We start from the raw sequence: 26,899 nt of genomic DNA, 5'->3' as shown, positions 1-26,899 counted from the left end.
GATGCACTACTTGGGCCCACAGGGCTCTGGTCAAAAGCAGTACACTATGTAGGGAATAGGGTGCCATTTAACGCGTAACCAATGAGACGGATAGAGCAGCAGGATTCCAGCCCCCAGAACCAGCCTGGGTCACAGTACAGACAGGAAGTCCAAACAGGGTCGTGTTCATAAGTGCACACCGTAGCAAAACGTTTTGCAACTGAAAACAAAAAAATGAAGTTTCTTATTGGACTGGAAGTTGCAGTCTGTTTTCTTGTTTTCTGTGTTTGGTGCCTTTTGAACACACAAGTGTTTCTTACTGGACACGTTCAGGTCGTCCCTCCCTGTTTCAGTCCTGGGCCTAATAAACATGACCCAGGTGTGTGACCAGTGGCCACAAAAGTCACACTAAGGTCACCACAACACAGGACAGTCCAGGTGGTGATAGCCTGGTTCCCTCCTCAGGTCACCACAACACAGGACAGTCCAGGTGGTGATAGCCTGGTTCCCTCTTCAGGTCACCACAACACAGGACATTCCAGGTGGTGATAGCCTGGTTCCCTCCTCAGGTCACCACAACACAGGACAGTCCAGGTGGTGATAGCCTGGTTCCCTCCTCAGGTCACCACAACACAGGACAGTCCAGGTGTTGATAGCCTGGTTCCCTCCTCAGGTCACCACAACACAGGACAGTCCAGGTGGTGATAGCCTGGTTCCCTCCTCAGGTCACCACAACACAGGATAGTCCAGGTGGTGATAGCCTGGTTCCCTCCTCAGGTCACCCCAATACAGGACAGTCCAGGTGGGGATAGCCTGGTTCCCTCCTCAGGTCACCACAACACAGGACAGTCCAGGTGGGAAAAGCCTGGATCCCTCCTCAGGTCACCCCAATACAGGACAGTCCAGGTGGGGATAGCCTGGTTCCCTCCTCAGGTCACCACAACACAGGACAGTCCAGGTGGGAAAAGCCTGGATCCCTCCTCAGGTCACCCCAATACAGGATAGTCCAGGTGGGGATAGCCTGGTTCCCTCCTCAGGTCACCCCAATACAGGACAGTCCAGGTGGGGATAGCCTGGTTCCCTCCTCAGGTCACCACAACACAGGACAGTCCAGGTGGTGATAGCCTGGTTCCCTCCTCAGGTCACCCCAGTACAGGACAGTCCAGGTGGGGATAGCCTGGTTCCTCCTCAGGTCACCACAACACAGGACAGTCCAGGTGGGAAAAGCCTGGATCCCTTCTCAGGTCCCAGTAAGTGTTGTTGCTAACCCAGGTGTCGTCCTTTGATTTCCTGTGGACAACAGAAAGATATATTCTTTACCTGAACTGAATAATGAAATACCTTCTAAAAAGAATCAACAACAAAAAGATCATGATGCAAAACACAGCCTCATCATCATCATCAGCCTCATCATCATCACCACATTTTTGCTTTTTACTATAAGTGCTCTTTCTTGAAACCTTGACTGTTGACATGTGTGGATTAACAGTGGACTAATGAACAAAATACTCAAATGTGACTGTTTTGTAACTATGCCTTCAACACTCACAAGCTTGCCAACAGAAGTGAATGGAAACTGAGAACCAGCTACTGAAAATGGAGAAACCTAATGTTCCCATGGACATGTTACGTGACTAGTGTGTCTGTTGTGGTACTTGTACATCTATACAGGTACATCCATATTGTGTTATAAACTGGGTGGTTCGAGTCCTGAATGCTGATTGGCTGAAAATGACCATTATACCACGGCTAAGGGCTGTATCCAGACACGTTGTGTCATGCATAAGAACAGCCCTTAGCCGTGGTATATTGGCCATATACCACACCTCCTCCTGCCTTATTGCTTTAATAAACCCAGTGGGAATAAATGCAGGTGGAGTTTAGCTGTGGAGATGTATTAGAACAGGGCCCCTTTATAAGAAAAATAAAGTCTAGACCCAATGTTATTCTGCTACCAAATACGTTTTGTTATTATCATTTATATGAACCCTTTAATTTAATTGTACGTATTCTCTTTTACAGAAAGGGCCCGATTCCGACCTGAGTTAAGCGAGTAAATGGAACATAATTATCTGAACTTGAACTGAAGCATGAGAATAGCGTGATGTTCACCTGCTATTCGTTTTGGGTGGAGATTGAATACATGAAGGTGTGGCAGAGGTGTGTCTGCAGATACGGGGGATTCTGACCACTTTTATGCGCTAGGAAACTATGAATAAGGTCTAGCAAACCTACCGATTCCAAGTGGAAAAAGCATCAGATTGCTTTTGCTTTCCAATCAAAAAAGAACCATTCTCCATGCACTGTAATTTACAACTTGATCAGAGCTATTGATTAGAGCTAGGTAAATGAGTACTTGATTAGAGCTAGGTAAACGAGTACTTGATTAGAGCTGTTGATTAGAGCTTGGTAAACGAGTACTTGATCAGAGCTATTGATTAGAGCTAGGTAAATGAGTACTTGATTAGAGCTAGGTAAACGAGTACTTGATTAGAGCTGTTGATTAGAGCTTGGTAAACGAGTACTTGATCAGAGCTATTGATTAGAGCTAGGTAAATAAGTACTTGATTAGAGCTAGGTAAATGAGTACTTGATAAGAGCTGTTGATTAGAGCTAGGTAAACGAGTACTTGATCAGAGCTATTGATTAGAGCTTGGTAAATGAGTACTTGATAAGAGCTGTTGATTAGAGCTAGGTAAACGAGTACTTGATAAGAGCTATTGATTAGAGCTTGGTAAATGAGTACTTGATAAGAGCTGTTGATTAGAGCTAGGTAAACGAGTACTTGATCAGAGCTATTGATTAGAGCTTGGTAAATGAGTACTTGATAAGAGCTGTTGATTAGAGCTAGGTAAACGAGTACTTGATAAGAGCTATTGATTAGAGCTTGGTAAATGAGTACTTGATAAGAGCTATTGATTAGATCTTGGTAAATGAGTACTTGATAAGAGCTATTGATTAGAGCTTGGTAAATGAGTACTTGATAAGAGCTATTGATTAGAGCTAGGTAAAGGAGTACTTGATAAGAGCTATTGATTAGAGCTTGGTAAATGAGTAATCAGTTTGGATGAGGGGATTGTAAATATAAATGACACTTGTTTTTAGATCTATTTGACATTATAATCACTGGAGACGAATGTGAAACCAGTCATATGGCAGCAAACGGAAACATTTCAACATGTTAACTTTCTCACAGAAAACTCCACAAGAAAATGTGTTGGTAAACGGGATTACATTTATTCAGCGCAAAAGCCTGAGAGGTGGGTAGGAAAGGTGTGCGTAAGAAAACGGGTCATTTACAAAGTCGGAATCGGGCCCAAAGTGAATAGATCCAATTGATAGCAACCGAATCGCACATTGTATCAGACTTCCCAAACAAAGACAACCCCATGTGCATCAGTGTCTTCCTCTGGGAGTCAACCACTTGTTTCTAGCATCGCAGAGTTATGTGTCATTATAGATCGGTTTATACAATTGCTCATTTGTAAAAAATAAAAATAAAAATACTGCATATACTGTATAGTAAAAAAAGAAAAAAAATCCCTCAAATCAAGGAATGTCCCGCGACCACTAGGTTGGGAACCCCTGTACCCACGTGTACTCGCACACCCCGAGAGCTTCTGGTCAGCGGGGTGGTGGCACCGGGATCCTCATCTCTCCCAAGTGGTCATTCTCTCTTTCTCCCCTTACCCATCTGTCTATCGCCTCCTTTGAATTCCATGCTGTCACAGTTACCAGCCCTTTCAAGCTTAACATCCTTATCATTTATCGCCCTCCAGGTTCCCTCGGAGAGTTCATCAATGAGCTTGATGCCTTGATAAGCTCCTTTCCTGAGGACGGCTCACCTCTCACAGTCCTGGGCGACTTTAACCTCCCCACGTCTACCTTTGACTCATTCCTCTCTGCCTCCTTCTTTCCACTCCTCTCCTCTTTTGACCTCACCCTCTCACCTTCCCCCCTACTCACAAGGCAGGCAATACGCTCGACCTCATCTTTACTAGATGCTGTTCTTCCACTAACCTCATTGCAACTCCCCTCCAAGTCTCCGACCACTACCTTGTATCCTTTTCCCTCTCGCTCTCATCCAACACTTCCCACACTGCCCCTACTCGGATGGTATCGCGCCGTCCCAACCTTCGCTCTCTCTCCCCCGCTACTCTCTCCTCTTCCATCCTATCATCTCTTCCCTCTGCTCATACCTTCTCCAACCTATCTCCTGATTCTGCCTCCTCAACCCTCCTCTCTTCCCTTTCTGCATCCTTTGACTCTCTATGTCCCCTATCCTCCATGCCGGCTCGGTCCTCCCCTCCCCGCTCCGTGGCTCGACGACTCATTGCGAGCTCACAGAACAGTGCTCTGGGCAGCCGAGCGGAAATGGAGGAAAACTCGCCTCCCTGCGGACCTGGCATCCTTTCACTCCCTCCTCTCTACATTTTCCTCCTCTGTCTCTGCTGCTAAAGCCACTTTCTTCCACTCTAAATTCCAAGCATCTGCCTCTAACCCTAGGAAGCTCTTTGCCACCTTCTCCTCCCTCCTGAATCCTCCTCCCCCCCCCCCCTCCTCCCTCTCTGCAGATGACTTCGTCAACCATTTTGAAAAGAAGGTCGACGACATCCGATCCTCGTTTGCTAAGTCAAACGACACCGCTGGTTCTGCTCACACTGCCCTACCCTGTGCTCTGACCTCTTTCTCCCCTCTCTCCAGATGAAATCTCGCTTCTTGTGACGGCCGGCCGCCCAACAACCTGCCCGCTTGACCCTATCCCCTCCTCTCTTCTCCAGACCATTTCCGGAGACCTTCTCCCTTACCTCACCTCGCTCATCAACTCATCCCTGACCGCTGGCTACGTCCCTTCCGTCTTCAAGAGAGCGAGAGTTGCGCCCCTTCTGAAAAAACCTACACTCGATCCCTCCGATGTCAACAACTACAGACCAGTATCCCTTCTTTCTTTTCTCTCCAAAACTCTTGAACGTGCCGTCCTTGGCCAGCTCTCCCGCTATCTCTCTCAGAATGACCTTCTTGATCCAAATCAGTCAGGTTTCAAGACTAGTCATTCAACTGAGACTGCTCTTCTCTGTATCACGGAGGCGCTCCGCACTGCTAAAGCTAACTCTCTCTCCTCTGCTCTCATCCTTCTAGACCTATCGGCTGCCTTCGATACTGTGAACCATCAGATCCTCCTCTCCACCCTCTCCGAGTTGGGCATCTCCGGCGCGGCCCACGCTTGGATTGCGTCCTACCTGACAGGTCGCTCCTACCAGGTGGCGTGGCGAGAATCTGTCTCCTCGCCACGCGCTCTCACCACTGGTGTCCCCCAGGGCTCTGTTCTAGGCCCTCTCCTATTCTCGCTATACACCAAGTCACTTGGCTCTGTCATAACCTCACATGGTCTCTCCTATCATTGCTATGCAGACGACACACAATTAATCTTCTCCTTTCCCCCTTCTGATGACCAGGTGGCGAATCGCATCTCTGCATGTCTGGCAGACATATCAGTGTGGATGACGGATCACCACCTCAAGCTGAACCTCGGCAAGACAGAGCTGCTCTTCCTCCCGGGGAAGGACTGCCCGTTCCATGATCTCGCCATCACGGTTGACAACTCCATTGTGTCCTCCTCCCAGAGCGCTAAGAACCTTGGCGTGATCCTGGACAACACCCTGTCGTTCTCAACTAACATCAAGGCGGTGGCCCGTTCCTGTAGGTTCATGCTCTACAACATCCGCAGAGTACGACCCTGCCTCACACAGGAAGCGGCGCAGGTCCTAATCCAGGCACTTGTCATCTCCCGTCTGGATTACTGCAACTCGCTGTTGGCTGGGCTCCCTGCCTGTGCCATTAAACCCCTACAACTCATCCAGAACGCCGCAGCCCGTCTGGTGTTCAACCTTCCCAAGTTCTCTCACGTCACCCCGCTCCTCCGCTCTCTCCACTGGCTTCCAGTTGAAGCTCGCATCCGCTACAAGACCATGGTGCTTGCCTACGGAGCTGTGAGGGGAACGGCACCGCAGTACCTCCAGGCTCTGATCAGGCCCTACACCCAAACAAGGGCACTGCGTTCATCCACCTCTGGCCTGCTCGCCTCCCTACCACTGAGGAAGTACAGTTCCCGCTCAGCCCAGTCAAAACTGTTCGCTGCTCTGGCCCCCAATGGTGGAACAAACTCCCTCACGACGCCAGGACAGCGGAGTCAATCACCACCTTCCGGAGACACCTGAAACCCCACCTCTTCAAGGAATACCTAGGATAGGATAAAGTAATCCTTCTCCCCCCTTAAATGATTTAGATGCACTATTGTAAAGTGGCTGTTCCACTGGATGTCAGAAGGTGAATTCACCAATTTGTAAGTCGCTCTGGATAAGAGCGTCTGCTAAATGACTTAAATGTAATGTAAATGTAGAGTGCTCATATCCTGTCTGTCAAATGGCCACGTCCGTGACAGTTTAGGCATCGCCCTGTATACAGCTGTAGGAGTTCACCTGAAGAATGTGGGTTGATGTGTCATGGTGTTTTCCTCCAGGACTCTGCGTCTGTCTCTCTGCTGCTGTTCTATCTTCTGTTTCTGTTCCTCTGCTGCCTCTACGTTGCCCTCCTCTAGCAGCCTGGTACACACACACACACACACACACACACACACACACACACACACACACACACACACACACACACACACACACACACACACACACACACACACAAATGGATTCATTTGGATAAACAATAAAGCAAACCCAACTGTGTATGGCAGAGGTGGGCAAACATTTTGACTCGCGGGCCACAATGGGTTCTAAAATTTGACAGAGGGGCCGGGCCAGGAGCATTTGGAGGGAGTGTTTGGGCCGGATATACTAAAGCATTAAATGTAGTGTGTGCAAACCTCATAGCACAGTAAGAACACTACAACCCAATTTATTAACTGTCTTTCAAATGTGAAAAATAGCCCTTATCAGTTAATAAATTTGTCTCAAGGAATATGCAAGATATGGCATTTACATACTATTTCGGAGATACTGGGAGGAGGAAATGTAAATAGATTAAAATAACATACGCACTGTGATTTATCAAGATTGCGTCTGTTTTTAATAAGTTTCAATCGAAGGTGCAAAGTTAAAGAAATCAACATTTATTGAAAAATGGAATCACTTTCAACATTCAAAACATATTATTACACAACGAAATACTCAAGCTCAATAATATCTACTTGTGTTAAACTCCGCAAAATCATGGATGGATTGTCCTGACCGCGCGCTCTACAAACTCGCCACGGACGCCCTCGCCTTCACGCGCAAACAGTACACGTGTATCGTTGCCAAGCACACAGACATAGGCTGTATTAAATATCAGCTGAAAATTTAAATTTAAATTAAGAGCGATGTGCGGCGTGTTAATTAAGCTACTGTACCGCTGCTGTGCGTAAATGCGCATTGCTCTTAATTAAAAGACGCACTTCCAAACTTTCCATATGCATTTTTTCATAATGCACTCTTTCAAAAATGCACTCTTTCAAAAACTCGCCTTCGGAGAAAGGCTTGCTAGCCTTTGCTAATTTGAATGCCAGCAAATAACTTGCCTTGGTACTTGACTCTTGAATTGCAGTTTGTCGGTGAAAAAAGTTCTGTTGACTCTGTAAATTAGCTGCCAACCTCTGAGCTGTAGCCGCCCGTTCTTGTGTTGACTGCTTGCTAGCATAGTTTGCATGCTTCATGGCAAAGTGACGGCTGATATTGTACTCTTTGAAAACCGCAACAGCTTCTTGGCATATCAGACATACAGCCGTTGATCGGACTTCAGTGAAGAAGTATTTTGTTGTCCACTCCTTATTAAACACTCGGCATTCGCTGTCCACTTTCCTTCTCTTTGGTCCGCTCATTTTCACAGAAGGGCTTAATGGTGACGTGAAACGAAGTGAAAATTAAAGTGAAATAAAGAGAAATACGCGCCACTCCAACAACGGTCAATGTGTTTTGAGTGCGCCATCTATTGGGGAAACGTGGGTATTGCAGGGAAAGGGGAAAAAAGGAGGTTTTTACTATAATTTGGACAAGTTCGGCGGGCCGGATTAAAAAGCCTAACGGGCCGTATGTGGCCCGCGGGCCGTAGTTTGCCCATGTCTGGTGTATGGTGTAATAATGATCACTGTAATACGAAACTGCATTGGCAAATGCACATTTCTACATTGTTATACCATGCTGGTCCCTACGCCATGCTGGTCCCTACGCCATGCTGGTCCCTACTCCATGCTGGTCCCTACGCCATGCTGGTCCCTACGCCATGCTGGTCCCTACGCCATGCTGGCCTCTACGCCATGCTGGCCTCTACGCCATGCTGGCCCCTACGCCATGCTGGCCCCTACGCCATGCTGGTCCCTACACCATGCTGGTCCCTACACCATGCTGGTCTTTACGCCATGCTGGACTTTATGCCATGCTGGTCCCTACACCATGCTGGTCCCTACACCAGGCTGGTCACTACACCATGCTGGTCTTTACGCCATGCTGGTCCCTACACCATGCTGGTCTTTACGCCATGCTGGTCCCTACACCATGCTGGTCCCTACACCATGCTGGACTTTACACCATGCTGGTCCCTACACCATGCTGGTCCCTACACCATGCTGGTCCCTACACCATGCTGGTCTTTACGCCATGCTGGACTTTACGCCATGCTGGTCCCTACACCATGCTGGTCCCTACACCATGCTGGTCTTTACGCCATGCTGGCCCCTACACCATGCTGGTCCCTACACCATGCTGGACTTTACGCCATGCTGGTCCCTACACCATGCTGGTCCCTACACCATGCTAGTCCCTACACCATGCTAGTCCCTACACCATGCTGGACTTTACGCCATGCTGGTCTCTACGCCATGCTGGTCCCTACACCATGCTGGTTTTTACGCCATGCTGGTCCCTACACCATGCTGGACTTTACACCATGCTGGTCCCTACGCCATGCTGGTCCCTACACCATGCTGGCCTCTACGCCATGCTGGCCTCTACGCCATGCTGGCCCCTACGCCATGCTGGCCCCTACGCCATGCTGGTCCCTACACCATGCTGGTCCCTACACCATGCTGGTCTTTACGCCATGCTGGACTTTATGCCATGCTGGTCCCTACACCATGCTGGTCCCTACACCAGGCTGGTCACTACACCATGCTGGTCTTTATGCCATGCTAGTCCCTACACCAGGCTGGTCACTACACCATGCTGGTCTTTACGCCATGCTGGTCCCTACACCATGCTGGTCTTTACGCCATGCTGGTCCCTACACCATGCTGGTCCCTACACCATGCTGGACTTTACACCATGCTGGTCCCTACACCATGCTGGTCCCTACACCATGCTGGTCCCTACACCATGCTGGTCTTTACGCCATGCTGGACTTTACGCCATGCTGGTCCCTACACCATGCTGGTCCCTACACCATGCTGGTCTTTACGCCATGCTGGCCCCTACACCATGCTGGTCCCTACACCATGCTGGACTTTACGCCATGCTGGTCCCTACACCATGCTGGTCCCTACACCATGCTAGTCCCTACACCATGCTAGTCCCTACACCATGCTGGACTTTACGCCATGCTGGTCTCTACGCCATGCTGGTCCCTACACCATGCTGGTTTTTACGCCATGCTGGTCCCTACACCATGCTGGACTTTACACCATGCTGGTCCCTACGCCATGCTGGTCCCTACACCATGCTGGCCTCTACGCCATGCTGGCCTCTACGCCATGCTGGCCCCTACGCCATGCTGGCCCCTACGCCATGCTGGTCCCTACACCATGCTGGTCCCTACACCATGCTGGTCTTTACGCCATGCTGGACTTTATGCCATGCTGGTCCCTACACCATGCTGGTCCCTACACCAGGCTGGTCACTACACCATGCTGGTCTTTATGCCATGCTGGTCCCTACACCATGCTGGTCCCTACACCATGCTGGTCTTTACGCCATGCTGGTCCCTACACCATGCTGGTCCCTACACCATGCTGGACTTTACGCCATGCTGGTCCCTACACCATGCTGGTCCCTACACCATGCTGGTCCCTACACCATGCTGGTCTTTACGCCATGCTGGACTTTACGCCATGCTGGTCCCTACACCATGCTGGTCCCTACACCATGCTAGTCCCTACACCATGCTAGTCCCTACACCATGCTAGTCCCTACACCATGCTGGACTTTACGCCATGCTGGTCTCTACGCCATGCTGGTCCCTACACCATGCTGGTCCCTACACCATGCTGGACTTTACACCATGCTGGTCCCTACACCATGCTGGACTTTACACCATGCTGGTCCCTACGCCATGCTGGTCCCTACGCCATGCTGGTCCCTACGCCATGCTGGTCCCTACGCCATGCTGGTCCCTACACCATGCTGGTCCCTACACCATGCTGGTCTTTACGCCATGCTGGTCCCTACACCATACTAAGACAACGGTGTGTTACTGTACAGTAGCACTCTGTCTCTCACCTCTGGTCGAGCCGTAGCCGGGTGTCTGTGGGAGGCAGCAGCAGTTTCAGTGAAGGGTCCAGCTCATTGAGCTCCATAGCAAACTTAGTGAAGCCGTAGTACTGCTCGTGGTCAGCCGGCATGGCATCTGAGAACACACACACACAGAGACACACACAGAGACACACACAGAGACACACACAGACACACACACCAGAGACACTCTTTTACATCCCAGGGAGATGATTCTATAAACTACAGAGTAAGGAATGCCATTTATGTAATTAGCAACAGTGGTGTAAAGTCCTGAAGTAAAAATACTTTAAAATACTTCAGTCATCCCTACTGCCTCTGATCTGGAGGACTCACTAAACAGAGAACATCCCTGGTCATCCCTACTGCCTCTGATCTGGAGGACTCACTAAACAGAGAATATCCCTGGTCATCCCTACTGCCTCTGATCTGGGGGACTCACTAAACAGAGAACATCCCTGGTCATCCCTACTGCCTGATCTGGGGGACAAACATGCGTTGTTTTTAGATGATGTCTGAGTGTTGGAGGGTGACTCTGGCTATCCGTAAAGAAAAAAACAAGAACATTGTGCCGTCTGGTTTGCTTAATATAAGGAATTTTATGATTTATACTTTTACTTTTGATATTTAAGTATATTAGATCAATTACATTTACTTTTGATACTTAATTATATTTAGAACCAAATACTGTTAGACTTTTACTGGGTGATTTTCACTTTCACTTTTTACTTACAGTATATTAATATTGTTTAGCTTCAGACACATATTGTTCTAAGATATTTACTGGTATAAATAAAGATATAGAGATAGAGAGTAATTATGTCAATGTGATATTTCAGTTTCATTTTTTGTAGAAAAAAATAACAATAAAATAAAATAAGTGTTTTTGCTTTGTCATTATGGTGTATTATGTGTAGATTAATGAGGGGGAAAACTATTTAATTCATTTTAGAATAAGGCTGTAACGTAACAAAATGTGGAAAAAGACAAGGGGTCTGCACTGTATCTACTAGTAGACATCAAGATAAAGACACAAGGGGTCTGAACTGTATCTACTAGTAGAAATCAAGATAAAGACACAAGGGGTCTGCACTGTATCTACTAGTAGAAATCAAGATAAAGACACAAGGGGTCTGCACTGTATCTACTAGTAGAAATCAAGATAAAGACACAAGGGGTCTGAACTGTATCTACTAGTAGAAATCAAGATAAAGACACAAGGGGTCTGCACTGTATCTACTAGTAGAAATCAAGATAAAGACACAAGGGGTCTGAACTGTATCTACTAGTAGAAATCAAGATAAAGACACAAGGGGTCTGCACTGTATCTACTAGTAGAAATCAAGATAAAGACACAAGGGGTCTGCACTGTATCTACTAGTAGAAATCAAGATAAAGACACAAGGGGTCTGAACTGTATCTACTAGTAGAAATCAAGATAAAGACACAAGGGGTCTGCACTGTATCTACTGGTAGAAATCAAGATAAAGACACAAGGGGTCTGAACTGTATCTACTAGTAGAAATCAAGATAAAGACACAAGGGGTCTGAACTGTATCTACTAGTAGAAATCAAGATAAAGACACAAGGGGTCTGAACTGTATCTACTAGTAGAAATCAAGATAAAGACACAAGGGGTTTGAACTGTATCTACTGGTAGAAATCAAGATAAAGACACAAGGGGTCTGAACTGTATCTACTAGTAGAAATCAAGATAAAGACACAAGGGGTTTGAACTGTATCTACTGGTAGAAATCAAGATAAAGACACAAGGGGTCTGAACTGTATCTACTGGTAGAAATCAAGATAAAGACACAAGGGGTCTGAACTGTATCTACTAGTAGAAATCAAGATAAAGACACAAGGGGTCTGAACTGTAACTACTGGTAGAAATCAAGATAAAGACACAAGGGGTCTGAACTGTATCTACTGGTAGAAATCAAGATAAAGACACAAGGGGTCTGAACAAGGGGTCTGAACTGTATCTACTAGTAGACATCAAGATAAAGACACAAGGGGTCTGCACTGTATCTACTGGTAGACATCAAGATAAAGACACAAGGGGTCTGAACTGTATCTACTAGTAGACATCAAGATAAAGACACAAGGGGTCTGCACTGTATCTACTGGTAGACATCAAGATAAAGACACAAGGGGTCTGAACTGTATCTACTAGTAGACATCAAGATAAAGACACAAGGGGTCTGAACTGTATCTACTAGTAGAAATCAAGATAAAGACACAAGGGGTCTGAACTGTATCTACTAGTAGACATCAAGATAAAGACACAAGGGGTCTGAACTGTATCTACTAGTAGAAATCAAGATAAAGACACAAGGGGTCTGAACTGTATCTACTAGTAGAAATCAAGATAAAGACACAAGGGGTCTGAACTGTATCTACTAGTAGAAATCAAGATAAAGACACAAGGGGTCTGCACTGTATCTACTAGTAGACATCAAGATAAAGACACAAGGGGTCTGAACTGTATCTACTAGTAGAAATCAAGATAAAGACACAAGGGGTCTGAACTGTATCTACTAGTAGAAATCAAGATAAAGACACAAGGGGTCTGAACTGTATCTACTAGTAGACATCAAGATAAAGACACAAGGGGTCTGAACTGTATCTACTAGTAGAAATCAAGATAAAGACACAAGGGGTCTGCACTGTATCTACTGGTAGACATCAAGATAAAGACACAAGGGGTCTGAACTGTAACTACTGGTAGAAATCAAGATAAAGACACAAGGGGTCTGCACTGTATCTACTGGTAGAAATCAAGATAAAGACACAAGGGGTCTGCACTGTATCTACTGGTAGAAATCAAGATAAAGACACAAGGGGTCTGAACTGTATCTACTGGTAGAAATCAAGATAAAGACACAAGGGGTCTGAACCGTAACTACTGGTAGAAATCAAGATAAAGTCACAAGGGGTCTGAACTGTATCTACTAGTAGAAATCAAGATAAAGACACAAGGGGTCTGAACAGTATCTACTAGTAGACATCAAGATAAAGACACAAGGGGTCTGAACTGTATCTACTAGTAGACATCAAGATAAAGACACAAGGGGTCTGAACTGTATCTACTAGTAGACATCAAGATAAAGAGATCATTTAAAAATCAACTGTACGGATAAGAAAAGTATGAATACTCCCAACCGATGGGCTAAACATGTAAAGCCCTGATCTGTATCATGTGTAGGTCAAGACACTGGGCTCAGTATAACAGGTGCAGGCTGTTATTACAATCATACATACTGGCTCTCCAGATGCAGGTGGCAGAGGGGGGGTCTCCACAGTACACCCCCTCGTTCCACTTCCCAAACAGTCTGTGGATGACCTTCCCCTTGTGGTCTGTGATGGTGCCCTCCACCTCGTTAACACTCGAGTTCCAGTACTTGGCCTGTACACAGGGAGGAATGCATAACATTGTTATTGAATATCAAGCCCTGGACAAAATATTGCAATATACACCTAGAAAGAAATATGCTATCTAGAACCTTAAAGGGTTATTCGGCTGTCCCCATATGAGAACCCTTTTTGGTTCCATATAGAACCCTTTCCACAGAGGGTTTTTAAATAGAACCAAAAAGGGTTCAACCTGGAACCAAAAGGGTTCTACCTGGAACCAAAAGGGTTCTACCGGGGAACCAAAAGGGTTCTCCTATGGGGAAAGCTGAAGAACACTTTGGACCCTTTTTCTAAGAGTGTATAGGGAATAGGTTTCCATTGGGGACAGGCCCTAAATTAATCTTATTTAATAGTTATCAGGTTTAGTTTGTCTGTCGTTCTGATCTATGAGTCACTGTGGGTAAGAAGAGTCATAATAGATCTTTATTTTCATCTTTATATACCAGCCAGTGGATGGCAGTGTTGAGTTATCTATGTTCAAACGCAACATGCTGAACCAGTAGAGTACAGTAGTTTACAATGAGAACCACTGAGGAGATGAGGGGACATGAGAAGAGAGGAGAGGAGAAAGGAGAGAGATGAGAGAGGAAAGAGGAGAGAGGGGGAGAGATGAGCGGGGTGATAGGAGAGGAGAGAGGAAAGAGGGGACAGGGTAGAGGCGAGAGGGGAAAGAGGAGTGGGGAGAGGAGAGGGGTAGAGATGAGAGAGGAAAGAGAGGACAGGGTAGAGAGGAGAGAGGAAAGAGAGGACAGGGTAGAGGGGAGAGGGGAAAGAGGAGTGGGGAGAGGAGAGGGGGTAGAGATGAGAGAGGAGAGAGGAGAGGGGAGAGTGGAGAGGAAAGAGGAGAGGGGGTAGAGATGAGAGAGGAGAGGGGAGAGTGGAGAGGAAAGAGGAGAGGACAGCATCGTAGAGGACAGGACAGGAGAGGAGAGGGGAGAGGACAGGACAGTAGAGGACAGGAGAGGGGAGAGGAGAGGAAAGGAGAGGAGAGGGAGAGGACAGGAGAGGAGAGGACAGGAGAGAGGAGAGGACAGGAGAGAGGAGAGGACAGGACAGTAGAGGACAGGAGAGGGGAGAGGAGAGGAAAGGAGAGGACAGGAGAGAAGAGAGGAGAGGACAGGACAGTAGAGGACAGGAGAGGGGAGAGGAGAGGAAAGGAGAGGACAGGAGAGGACAGGAGAGGGGAGAGGACAGGAGAGGGAGAAGACAGGAGAGAGGAGAGGACATGAGAGGAGAGAGGAGAGGACAGGACAGTAGAGGACAGGAGAGGGGAGAGGAGAGGAAAGGAGAGGACAGGAGAGAGGAGAGGACAGGACAGGAGACGACAGGAGAGAGGAGAGGACAGGACAGTAGAGGACATGAGAGGGGAGAGGAGAGGAAAGGAGAGGACAGGAGAGAGGAGAGGACAGGACAGTAGAGGACAGGAGAGGGGAAAGGAGAGGAAATAGGACAGGACAGGAGAGGAGAGGAAAGAGGACAGGACAGGAGAGGTTATATTGCATAATGAGCTCCTACATGTCTTGACCTGGCATCCTTCTACACTGCAGTAGACCTTTCAACTCCTCAGAGACGAACACCAATTACCTGTCAGCTTTTGGAATGGCCTCTCACGTTCAACTTCAAAACGCAGAGATGCATGGAGTTGTTGTTCATTCAGGGGAAGGCCATGCACAGTGTGTGTGTGTGTATGTGGAACACAGTTTTGACTAATTTAAGCTTTTAACAACCCTTTCATCAACCTGCATCACTTATAAAGAAGCATTTCCACTCAGCTTGCAGCTTTCCAGTGTCCAGTTAGACTGGAGAGTGGCTGGATATCTCTCACTGAAAAGCAGCTTTATTACTGCCATGGCCAGGGGGGACTCACACACCCAGATACTGACTGCTCTAAATATCAGGTTAAACAGGTGGAATATCCCCTCCGGTTTACACCCCCACACACACCCCCCGTCTCTCACCTTGATGAAGGTGACCTTACACTGGCAGATATCAGTGCTGGTGTTCCTGATGGAGATCTCTCCATAGTGTTCTATCCAGCGCTGCCCACTCAGGATGTTGTGGATGCAGGACGTGACCTTGTTCCACTCATAGTGGTCCCCAAACCTGCAGGACGGGGAGAGGGCGTGTCACAATATGTTTGTGTTTCAGTGTGTGTGTGTGTGGTGTGTGTGTGTGTGTGTGTGTGTGTGTGTGTGTGTGTGTGTGTGTGTGTGTGTGTGCGTGTGCACGCGCGCATGCGCACGAGATAAGACGCAGGTCACTGTATAAAACAACAAAAGTACCTTTAATAGAATTAAATCAGTCTACTATCAGTCTACTATCAGTCTGTTATCAGTCTACTATCAGTCTACTATCAGTCTACTATCAGTCTATTATCAGTCTATTATCAGTCTGTTATCAGTCTACTATCAGTCTACTATCAGTCTATTATCAGTCTACTATCAGTCTACTATCAGTCTGTTATCAGTCTACTATCAGTCTACTATCAGTCTATTATCAGTCTACTATCAGTCTGTTATCAGTCTGTTATCAGTCTACTATCAGTCTACTATCAGTCTACTATCAGTCTATTATCAGTCTACTATCAGTCTACTATCAGTCTATTATCAGTCTGTTATCAGTCTGTTATCAGTCTACTATCAGTCTACTATCAGTCTATTATCAGTCTATTATCAGTCTGTTATCAGTCTATTATCAGTCTGTTATCAGTCTACTATCAGTTTGTTATCAGTCTGTTATCAGTCTATTATCAGTCTACTATCAGTCTACTATCAGTCTACTATCAGTCTGTTATCAGTCTACTATCAGTCTACTATCAGTCTACTATCAGTCTACTATCAGTCTGTTATCAGTCTGTTATCAGTCTACTATCAGTCTGTTATCAGTCTACTATCAGTCTGTTATCAGTCTACTATCAGTCTACTATCAGTCTACTATCAGTCTGTTATCAGTCTACTATGAGTCTACTATCAGTCTGTTATCAGTCTACTATCAGTCTGTTATCAGTCTGTTATCAGTCTGTTATCAGTCTACTCTCAGTCTGTTATCAGTCTGTTATCAGTCTGTTATCAGTCTACTATCAGTCTACTATCAGTCTACTATCAGTCTACTATCAGTCTACTATCAGTCTATTATCAGTCTGTTATCAGTCTGTTATCATTCTGTTATCAGTCTGTTATCAGTCTATTATCAGTCTACTATCAGTCTGTTATCAGTCTGTTATCAGTCTACTATCAGTCTATTATCAGTCTGTTATCAGTCTACTATCAGTCTATTAGCAGTCTATTATCAGTCTGTAATCAGTCTACTATCAGTCTACTATCAGTCTGTTATCAGTCTACTATCAGTCTACTATCAGTCTGTTATCAGTCTGTTATCAGTCTATTATCAGTCTACTATCAGTCTACTATCAGTCTGTTATCAGTCTGTTATCAGTCTGTTATCAGTCTGTTATCAGTCTATTATCAGTCTACTATCAGTCTACTATCAGTCTGTTATCAGTCTATTATCAGTCTGTTATCAGTCTACTATCAGTCTACTATCAGTCTATTAGCAGTCTGTTATCAGTCTACTATCAGTCTATTATCAGTCTACTATCAGTCTATTATCAGTCTGTTATCAGTCTACTATCAGTCTACTATCAGTCTACTATCAGTCTATTATCAGTCTATTATCAGTCTACTATCAGTCTGTTATCAGTCTGTTATCAGTCTGTTATCAGTCTGTTATCAGTCTGTTATCAGTCTATTATCAGTCTACTATCAGTCTACTATCAGTCTACTATCAGTCTGTTATCAGTCTGTTATCAGTCTGTTATCAGTCTGTTATCAGTCTACTATCAGTTTGTTATCAGTCTGTTATCAGTCTATTATCAGTCTACTATCAGTCTACTATCAGTCTATTATCAGTCTACTATCAGTCTACTATCAGTCTGTTATCAGTCTGTTATCAGTCTATTATCAGTCTGTTATCAGTCTACTATCAGTCTATTATCAGTCTATTATCAGTCTACTATCAGTCTATTATCAGTCTATTATCAGTCTGTTATCAGTCTACTATCAGTCTGTTATCAGTCTGTTATCAGTCTGTTATCAGTCTGTTATCAGTCTACTATCAGTTTGTTATCAGTCTGTTATCAGTCTGTTATCAGTCTACTATCAGTCTATTATCAGTCTATTATCAGTCTACTATCAGTCTACTATCAGTCTGTTATCAGTCTGTTATCAGTCTATTATCAGTCTATTATTTATTTGAGTGATATCTGGACATTGACAAACAGGTTTGGGGGGTCTGGTGGGACCATGGATGTAATGGCTAGTTGGTCAGTAAGGGCGGTCTGGTTGAACCATGGATGTAATGGCTAGTTGGTCAGTAAGGGGGGTCTGGTGGGACCATGGATGTAGTGGCTAGTTGGTCAGTAAGGGGGGCCTGGTTGGACCATGGAGACAGTGGCTAGTTGGTCAGTACGGGTGGTCAGGTAGAGTGAAATTGAGAGGGACAGTAAAGCACTCACCCTGGCAGCATCACATGGGTGGTGCCCACAGGAACTATTTCCATAGACTTCCCCCAGAACTTGTTTTTCCACCTCATGTCTAAAGACATCACAGGAAAGACAACAGCAGGGTTAGTGCATCCAAGAGGAACTGCCTCCAGCTTTAGACTCATAGCTGGTATGGTTGGTTAGGGCCTAAAGCTTTAGACTAATAGCTGGTATGGTTGGTTAGGGACTCCAGCTTTAGACTAATAGCTGGTATGGTTGGTTAGGGACTCCAGCTTTAGACTAATAGCTGGTATGGTTGGTTAGGGACTCCAGCTTTAGACTAATAGCTGGTATGGTTGGTTAGGGACTCCAGCTTTAGACTAATAGCTGGTATGGTTGGTTAGGGACTCCAGCTTTAGACTAATAGCTGGTATGGTTGGTTAGGACCCAGCTTTAGACTAATAGCTGGTATGGTTGGTTAGGGACTCCAGCTTTAGACTAATAGCTGGTATGGTTGGTTAGGACTCCAGCTTTAGACTAATAGCTGGTATGGTTGGTTAGGACTCCAGCTTTAGACTAGCTGTAATAGCTGGTAAGGAAAATCTCTGCCCCTAGTTATAAACCCAGTGTCTGTGTCAGGTGAAAGGGTGAGTATCAGGTGAAAGGGTGAGTATCAGGTGAAAGGGTGAGTATCAGGTGAAAGGGTGCGTATCAGGTGAAAGGGTGAGTATCAGGTGAAAGGGTGAGTATCAGGTGAAAGGTGAGTATCAGGTGAAAGGGTGCGATCAGGTGAAAGGGTGAGTATCAGGTGAAAGGGTGTATCAGGTGAAAGGGTGTGTATCAGGTGAAAGGGTGAGTATCAGGTGAAAGGGTGTGTGTATCAGGTGAAAGGGTGAGTATCAGGTGAAAGGGTGTGTATCAGGTGAAAGGGTGAGTATCAGGTGAAAGGGTGTGTATCAGGTGAAAGGGTGAGTATCAGGTGAAAGGGTGAGTATCAGGTGAAAGGGTGTGTATCAGGTGAAAGGGTTAGTATCAGGTGAAAGGGTTAGTATCAGGTGAAAGGGTGTGTATCAGGTGAAAGGGTGAGTATCAGGTGAAAGGGTGAGTATCAGGTGAAAGTGTGTGTATCAGGTGAAAGGGTGTGTATCAGGTGAAAGGGTGTGTATCAGGTGAAAGGGTGTGTATCAGGTGAAAGGGTGAGTATCAGGTGAAAGGGTGTGTATCAGGTGAAAGGGTGAGTATCAGGTGAAAGGGTGTGTATCAGGTGAAAGGGTGAGTATCAGGTGAAAGGGTGAGTATCAGGTGAAAGTGTGTGTATCAGGTGAAAGGGTGTGTATCAGGTGAAAGGGTGTGTATCAGGTGAAAGGGTGAGTATCAGGTGAAAGGGTGTGTATCAGGTGAAAGGGTGTGTATCAGGTGAAAGGGTGTGTTTCAGGTGAAAGGGTGAGTATCAGGTGAAAGGGTGTGTATCAGGTGAAAGGGTGTGTATCAGGTGAAAGGGTGTGTTTCAGGTGAAAGGGTGAGTATCAGGTGAAAGGGTGAGCATCAGGTGAAAGGGTGAGCGTCAGGTGAAAGGGTGTGTTTCAGGTGAAAGGGTGTGTGTTCAGGTGAAATGGTGAATATCAGGTGAAAGGGTGTGTATCAGGTGAAAGGGTGAGTATCAGGTGAAAGGGTGAGTATCAGGTGAAAGGGTGAGTATCAGGTGAAAGGGTAATAGTTTGTAGAGGACCATGGTGTTGACTTACCTTGCCAGAATATGTAGTTTTTAGAGTCAGCGTGGCATGCTGATATAGGTGGGTGATGGCTGACCTGAGAACAGAGATAAAGAATGGCAGGCTTGTACTTGATGGATCAAACCCTATGAATTCTTCAGATGTGGGACAAATACTTCCAGGTCATATTTAGGACATGTGGGTCTGTGTATAGTACCTGTTCTGCTACAAATCGGAGGCCCTTTGTCGGGGCGGTCACACTCATAGGTCTCCCCAGGACCGGGTTGAAGGGCTTCCCTCCCGCCGGTGGTAGCTGGACGCGTGCCCGACACTGCAAACGTGGCTATGTACACCTACAGACAGACAGTTAACCACAGACAGACAGTTAACCACAGACAGACAGACAGTTAACCACAGACAGACAGACAGTTAACCACAGACAGACAGACAGTTAACCACAGACAGACAGACAGTTAACCACAGACAGACAGACAGTTAACCACAGACAGACAGTTAACGACCGACAGACAGACAGTTAACGACAGACAGACAGACAGTTAACGACAGACAGACAGACAGACAGACAGACAGTTAACGACAGACAGACAGACAGTTAACGACAGACAGACAGACAGTTAACGACAGACAGACAGACAGTTAACGACAGACAGACAGACAGGCAGACAGACAGACAGACAGACAGACAGACAGACAGACAGACAGACAGACAGACAGACAGACACAGACAGACAGACAGAGACAGACAGACAGACAGTCAGACAGACACACACACACAGTAGTTAGTGAGTCAAAACACATATCAACCCAAGAATGACATGATGACAGTTTTTATGGATGACAGAAAGTGCAAAGTGGAACCAGTTGGATAGAGGACTTGGCCCAAAGCCTGTTTCAGCCCTCAATGGCGCTGTCTGTGCTCTCCATTCTCCAAAGATGACCCGAGCCGGAGATGAGCCCTCTGGTACATCTCTATGAGATAAGAGGTCGTCCCACCATAATTACCCCTGGGGTCCGCAGGAGAACTGTTTGTAGTGAGTTTGTGTCCAATGGACCATTCAATAACCCTTCATTCTAACATCTGATCATTGCTGGTGAAATTCCCACTCAATTTCCCACATATATAGATATAATTGGGCTCCCGAGTGGCGCAGCATCTCAGTGCTAGTGGTGTCACTACAGACCCTGGTTCAAGGCTGTATCACAACTGGCCGTGATTGGGAGTCCCATGGGGCGTTGTCGTCCGGTTAGGGTTTGGTCATTGTAAATGAGAATTTGTTCTTAACTGACTTTTCTAGTTAAATTAATAAAATGTAAATAATTTCCTCTCCATTTGAGTAGAATGGGCCTGATGACCTCAGTAATGTGAAACTGAATGGGAGAGGCTGTGTCCAAATGGAACTCTATTTAGTGCACTACTTTTAATCACGGCCCATAGGGAATAGGGTGTCATTTGAGAGGAAGCCAGAATGGCTGGCTGGCTGAGTGGATGCTGTCTGGATCTGGATGTTTCCTCTGATAGGCCACACTGGGCCAGGGAAAAGCACTCATCATCATCATCATCACCATCTCCTCCACTCCACAAAGACCCTGATGGGACAGATGTCTTCAGCTGCCTGCTGCCTCTCCTCTTCAACGCAGACTACAGCTGTCTTCATCTGCCTGCTGCCTCTCCTCTTCAACACAGATTAGAGCTGTCTTCAGCTTCCTCCTCTTCAACACAGATTAGAGCTGTCCTCAGCTGACTCGCCTCTCCTCTTCAACACAGATTACAGCTGTCTTCAGTTTCCTCGCCTCTTTCAAAACAGATTAGAGCTGTCTTCAGCTGACTTTCCCTCTTCTTCAACACAGATTAGAGCTGTCTTCAGCTTCCTTCCTCTTCAACACAGATTAGAGCTGTCTTCAGCTTCCTCCTTTCAACACAGATTAGAGCTAGTCTTCTCAGCTTCCTCTCCTCTTCAACACAGATTAGAGCTGTTCAGCTGCCTCTCCTCTTCAACACAGATTAGAGCTGTCTTCAACTGACTGCTACTCTCCTCTTTAACACAGATGATAGTTGCAAAATTCCCAGGTTTTTCAGAAATCTTTAAGAACTATGTAATGTCATCTACTATATGAGTATATGTACTGAGCTGTACCAAGAGGTGCACGCTGAAGAGCCCCAGGGCTCCATCCTAGGTCCTTATCCTTCAGCCTCTACATCAACAACCTGTCTTCTATGTGAAAGGGAGTGGACACCCGCATGTATGCTGATGATACAGTCCTTACATCTGTGGTGATCTCGGAAACCCGAACTAAAACCACGCGAATTACCAGTTGTGTTAAATCAGTTTCCCAAACTAAGTCCTGGGGACACTAAGAAGGCCGTACATTTAGTCATCACCCTTGCACTATAGAGCTGATTCAAAATAATCTGAGCTTGATGATGAGTTGTGTTTGAATCAGCTGTGTAGTGCCTGGGGAAAAACTAAATGTGCACACAGGGGGGCCAAGGAGGACTGGGTTTGGGAGCATGTTGTAATTAAACACAAGTACTGTACCTCTGTCTGTAACTAATGCCTAGCTATTGATTAATGGCATTACCGCATTCTGTCTGTAACTAATGCTTAGCCAGCTGATGAATGTAGCATTACTGTACCTCTGTCTGTAACTAATGCCTAGTTATTGATTGATGTAGCATTACTGTACCTCTGTCTGTAACTAATGCCTAGCTATTGATTGATGCAGCATTACTGTACCTCTGTCTGTAACTAATGCCTAGCTGTTGATTAATGTAGCATTACCTCATCTGTAACTAATGCCTAGCCATTGATTGATGTAGCATTACAGTACCTCTGTCTGTAACAATGCCTAAATGTTGATTGATGGCATTACTGTACTTCTATCTGTAAATTAATGCCTAGCTATGATTGATGTAGCATTACTGTACACTCTGTCTGGTAAATTAATGCCCAGCTATTGATTGATGACGCATTACTGCCTCTGTCATAACTAATGCCTAACTGTTGATTGATGCTTGGCTCTGCCTGCTGATAATGCAGTGAGAGGAGGAAGAGAACACACAACTGGCAGCGATATCCATGAGGTGAACTGAGAAAAGGGCAGAGGGTGTCAATAAATATAGGCTGCATCCCAAATAGCACCCCATTCAAAAGCGCAATTACTTTGGACCATCTTAATGGGGCATTAGGAGCCCATTTGGAATGAGCCTGTATTTATGACACCTCTTCTTTTCTAGTTCACCATGTATCATCGCTTATGACGCCTACCTCTCTGAAAATCTGACAAACTCCTCAACTTCTATTGGATCGGGAGTCTGGAAGCTGTGGGTCTCGTTCTGGTCTCTGCACTGAGTACCTGCAGCCAAAACACATTCATCATTTCAATGTGGAACGCTCTGCAGGAAATATATTCTATATATGATTTATTACCGCAGTGAGGTCCCATGTCTTCAAAGGCTTTCATCAAATGTCTCTCCTTTGAAAAACTGGTCAGTGAATACAAAGTGCCATGCAAATCAACAAAGTGCTAGTCCTAAATCCTCAATCCATTTGAGTCATATACAATTGCTGATGACAATTATATACCCAAAAAGCAGAAAACCAAACAGATCATTTTATTTCCAAATATTTCCCAAAACGGAGCTGACCGAGGCACACTACTGGCTACAGCCCTGAAGTGTCCAATCAGGATCCAGCCAGTGGGAATGAAATGTAATTTCTCCTCAAATGTCCATAGGACATTACAGCACTACCGTGAAGAGTGTGTATTATTCACCATTTGTGCAGAAGGAGTCTTGTGTGCTCAGATGTGTGAATCTGTTCGGTGTGTGTATGTGCTGGGTCCCATTGTGAAAGTGCTACTATGTCAGTGTGTGTGTATTTAGAGCATATTCTCTCTCCATACCCTCAAAGGAGTCCAGTGTGTGTGTGTGTGTGTGTGTGTGTGTGTGTGTGTGTGTGTGTGTGTGTGTGTGTGTGTACACATCCCCTCTCACCATGCGTTCAAAGGGGTCCTGTGTGTTAGCAGCTCTGTCCAGCAGCTCGCTGTACTCCAGCTCCTCACACAGTCTCTGCAGGGTGTTGAGGGGCTCGTTCAGCTGAACAGGCATAGCCACCTGAATAATCACAAGAACACATTTACACAGCAATCACAAAGCTAGATTTGGTCACCTTCATAAGAAAACAAATGTAGTAATTATGTAATAATGTCACGTAAACCAAATAGAATAATGTAAGTAACATAATAAGACATTTAGTAATGTTTAGAGCTCTACGTAGGTGTCACGTCCTGGTCGAAGTATATTGTTTTTGTCTGCATTTATTTGGTCAGGCCAGGGTGTGACATGGGTTTTTGTGGTGTGTTTTGTCTTGGGGGTGTATAGCATAGTCTATGGCTGCCTGAGGCGGTTCTCAATCAGAGTCAGGTGATTATCGTTGTCTCTGATTGGGAACCCTATTTAGGCAGCCATATTCTTTGAGTATTTCGTGGGTGATTATTCCTGTCTCTGTGTTTGTTGTCACCAGATAGGCTGTATAGGTTTTCACCTTCCGTTTGTTGTTTTGTATAGTTCGTTTTTTCATCGTCATTAAACATGTATCAGAAATACCACGCTGCATTTTGGTCCGCTTCTCTTCCACCAGACGAAAGCCGTTACAGTAGGCAGAGACAAATCACAAACACAACTAAAAACCAACACAATAGACAGAAATAAACCAACACACAGGAGACAGAAATAAAGCTATAAGTCCATGGATACCTTGGAGAGGTCTTTCCCTATGTTGTTCTTAAGGATGTTCCATAGACTGATGTTACTGGTGTTGGGGCTGGCCGACGGGAGGCACGACCTGCGTCTTCTCAGAAGGGCCCCGGTCTCTTCACAGCCTGGAGGGTGGAGGGTTATGATCAGGATATTAGTGGTCATAACTACTGTATGTCAATACATAACCAGGAAAACATGTCCCAAATTGCACCCTATTGTACTAGTGTTGAACAGAGCTATGAGCCCCGGTCAACAGGAGTGCATTATACTGGGAATAGGGCGCCACTTGAAACACACATGGTAGAGTGTCCCCTTACCCGAGTTAGGTCTCTCCGTCTCGTTGCTGAAGTTGTCCATGGAGATGTTGTCGCTGACGTTGTCACTGATGTATGAGTCATCATCAGAGGCCTGCAGGATAAAGAATAAATCCCAGATTATCATTAGTGGTCAAATATACCTTTTTTACAGCGCCCACCTGAGAGATGTGAGAACCAGGAAACAGGAAGCTGTCAGGTCCCTTTCAACATCCTGTCACAACATATGGGAACATCCTTTAAATGGTGCCCTAAATGGGGAATAGGATGCCATTTGGGATGCATTCAGTGGGTTTGAGAACGGAGGGGGAGGGAGACGGTCGGTCCCAGAGAAGACACTGACTAATGTACACCTCAGCTCCTCTCCTCTCTGCAGTAAGGGTATGTTATTTTTAGATGGGGGTAATTAACTTTCACACAGGAACAGAAAACATACTGAACATGTCCTGTAGCTCAGAGCTCTGACTGGAGGTGCCTCATTAAGTCTGAAGCCAGAAGTGGGTCCAGACAAAGTATCCTCCAGTTCTCTGTCTGTTACTCCTCTCTCTCTCCTCCTCCCTCCTCATCCCCCTCCCTCCTCTCTTTCTCCTCCTCCACTCCTCATCCCCCTCCCTCCTCTCTCTCTCCTCCTCCCTCCTCTCTCTCCTCCTCCCTCCTCATCCCCCTCCCTCCTCTCTTTCTCCTCCTCCCTCCCCAACCCCTCCTTCTTCTTTTTCCTCCTCTCTCTCTCCTCTTCCCTCCTCATCCCCCTCCCTCCTCTCTTTCCTCCTCTCTCTCCTCCTCCCTCCTCATCCCCCTCCACCCTCACTTTCCTCCTCTCTCTCTCCTCCTCCCTCCTCCTCTCTCCTCATCCTCCTCATTCCCCTCCCTCCTCTATCCTCCCTCCTCATCTTCCTCCCTCTCCTCCTCATCCTCTCTCCTCATCCCCCTCCCACCCTGTAGCCTCCCCTTGCTCCTCTATATCCTTCTCTTCCCCGATCCTCCCTCCCTCCTCTCTTTCCTCCTCTCTCTCTCCTCCTCCCTCCTCCTGCTCCCTCCTCCTCTCCTCCTCCAGTATTGACTGGTTTCAACAACAGAGAGAGAGCAGCCCAGTCAGACACTGACCTCGTTTTCTGAGGAGCTGGCAGACAGTAGAACCTCCTGAGCATCGAAAAACTCTGACAGAGACTCTGTGATGGACGCTCTGCTCTCATTGGACGCCTGGTGAACTAGGGGGTGGGATCCATCGGTGGAGTCTTGCTTCTAATAAGAGGAGAACATAATGTCAGTTAGGTTTAGGCTTAGATTAATTCAGTTAGGTTTAGGCTCAGATTAATTCAGTTAGGTTTAGGCTTAGATTAATTCAGTTAGGTTTAGGCTCAGATTAATTCAGTTAGGTTTAGGCTTAGATTAATTCAGTTAGGTTTAGGCTCAGATTAATTCAGCTAGGTTTAGGCTTAGATTAATTTTAACTCATTCTTCTGTTACTGTCTGAAACAATAAACCATGATTAAACATGTACATTTCCAAAGAATAGCATGACTGTGTGAATTGAACACACATACAGGTTGTGTCTCAAATGTACCTTATTCCTGTTATAGGGCAGTACTGTTGACCAGGGCCCAGAGGGGGACCCAGACAGTACTGTTGACCAGGGCCCAGAGGGGGACCCAGACAGTACTGTTGACCAGGGCCCAGAGGGGGACCCAGACAGTACTGTTGACCAGGGCCCAGAGGGCGACCCAGAC

General features: G+C 46.1%; 1 protein-coding gene across 1 annotated transcript; it reads right to left on the bottom strand.

Annotated features, from left to right (window-relative positions):
• LOC135534215 (oxysterol-binding protein-related protein 3-like) lies at positions 1–26,414 on the bottom strand (the record flags this gene model as incomplete). Its single annotated transcript, XM_064961303.1, is given in 14 exon segments — positions 1–1,269; positions 6,459–6,581; positions 10,458–10,584; positions 13,734–13,878; positions 15,845–15,989; positions 18,400–18,478; positions 20,112–20,175; positions 20,296–20,381; positions 20,384–20,401; positions 20,404–20,431; positions 24,094–24,213; positions 24,856–24,980; positions 25,176–25,266; positions 26,277–26,414. Coding segments are annotated over 14 exon segments (1,386 nt in total), but the record flags the coding sequence as incomplete, so codon positions are not given.
• Positions 26,415–26,899: the final 485 nt, after the last annotated feature.

This window comes from Oncorhynchus masou, unplaced genomic scaffold (genome assembly GCF_036934945.1).
Source record: "Oncorhynchus masou masou isolate Uvic2021 unplaced genomic scaffold, UVic_Omas_1.1 unplaced_scaffold_3152, whole genome shotgun sequence".
Lineage (NCBI taxonomy): Eukaryota > Metazoa > Chordata > Actinopteri > Salmoniformes > Salmonidae > Oncorhynchus > Oncorhynchus masou.
The sequence above is the reverse complement of the archived record's forward strand: the minus strand, read 5'-3'. Positions and strand labels throughout refer to the sequence as shown.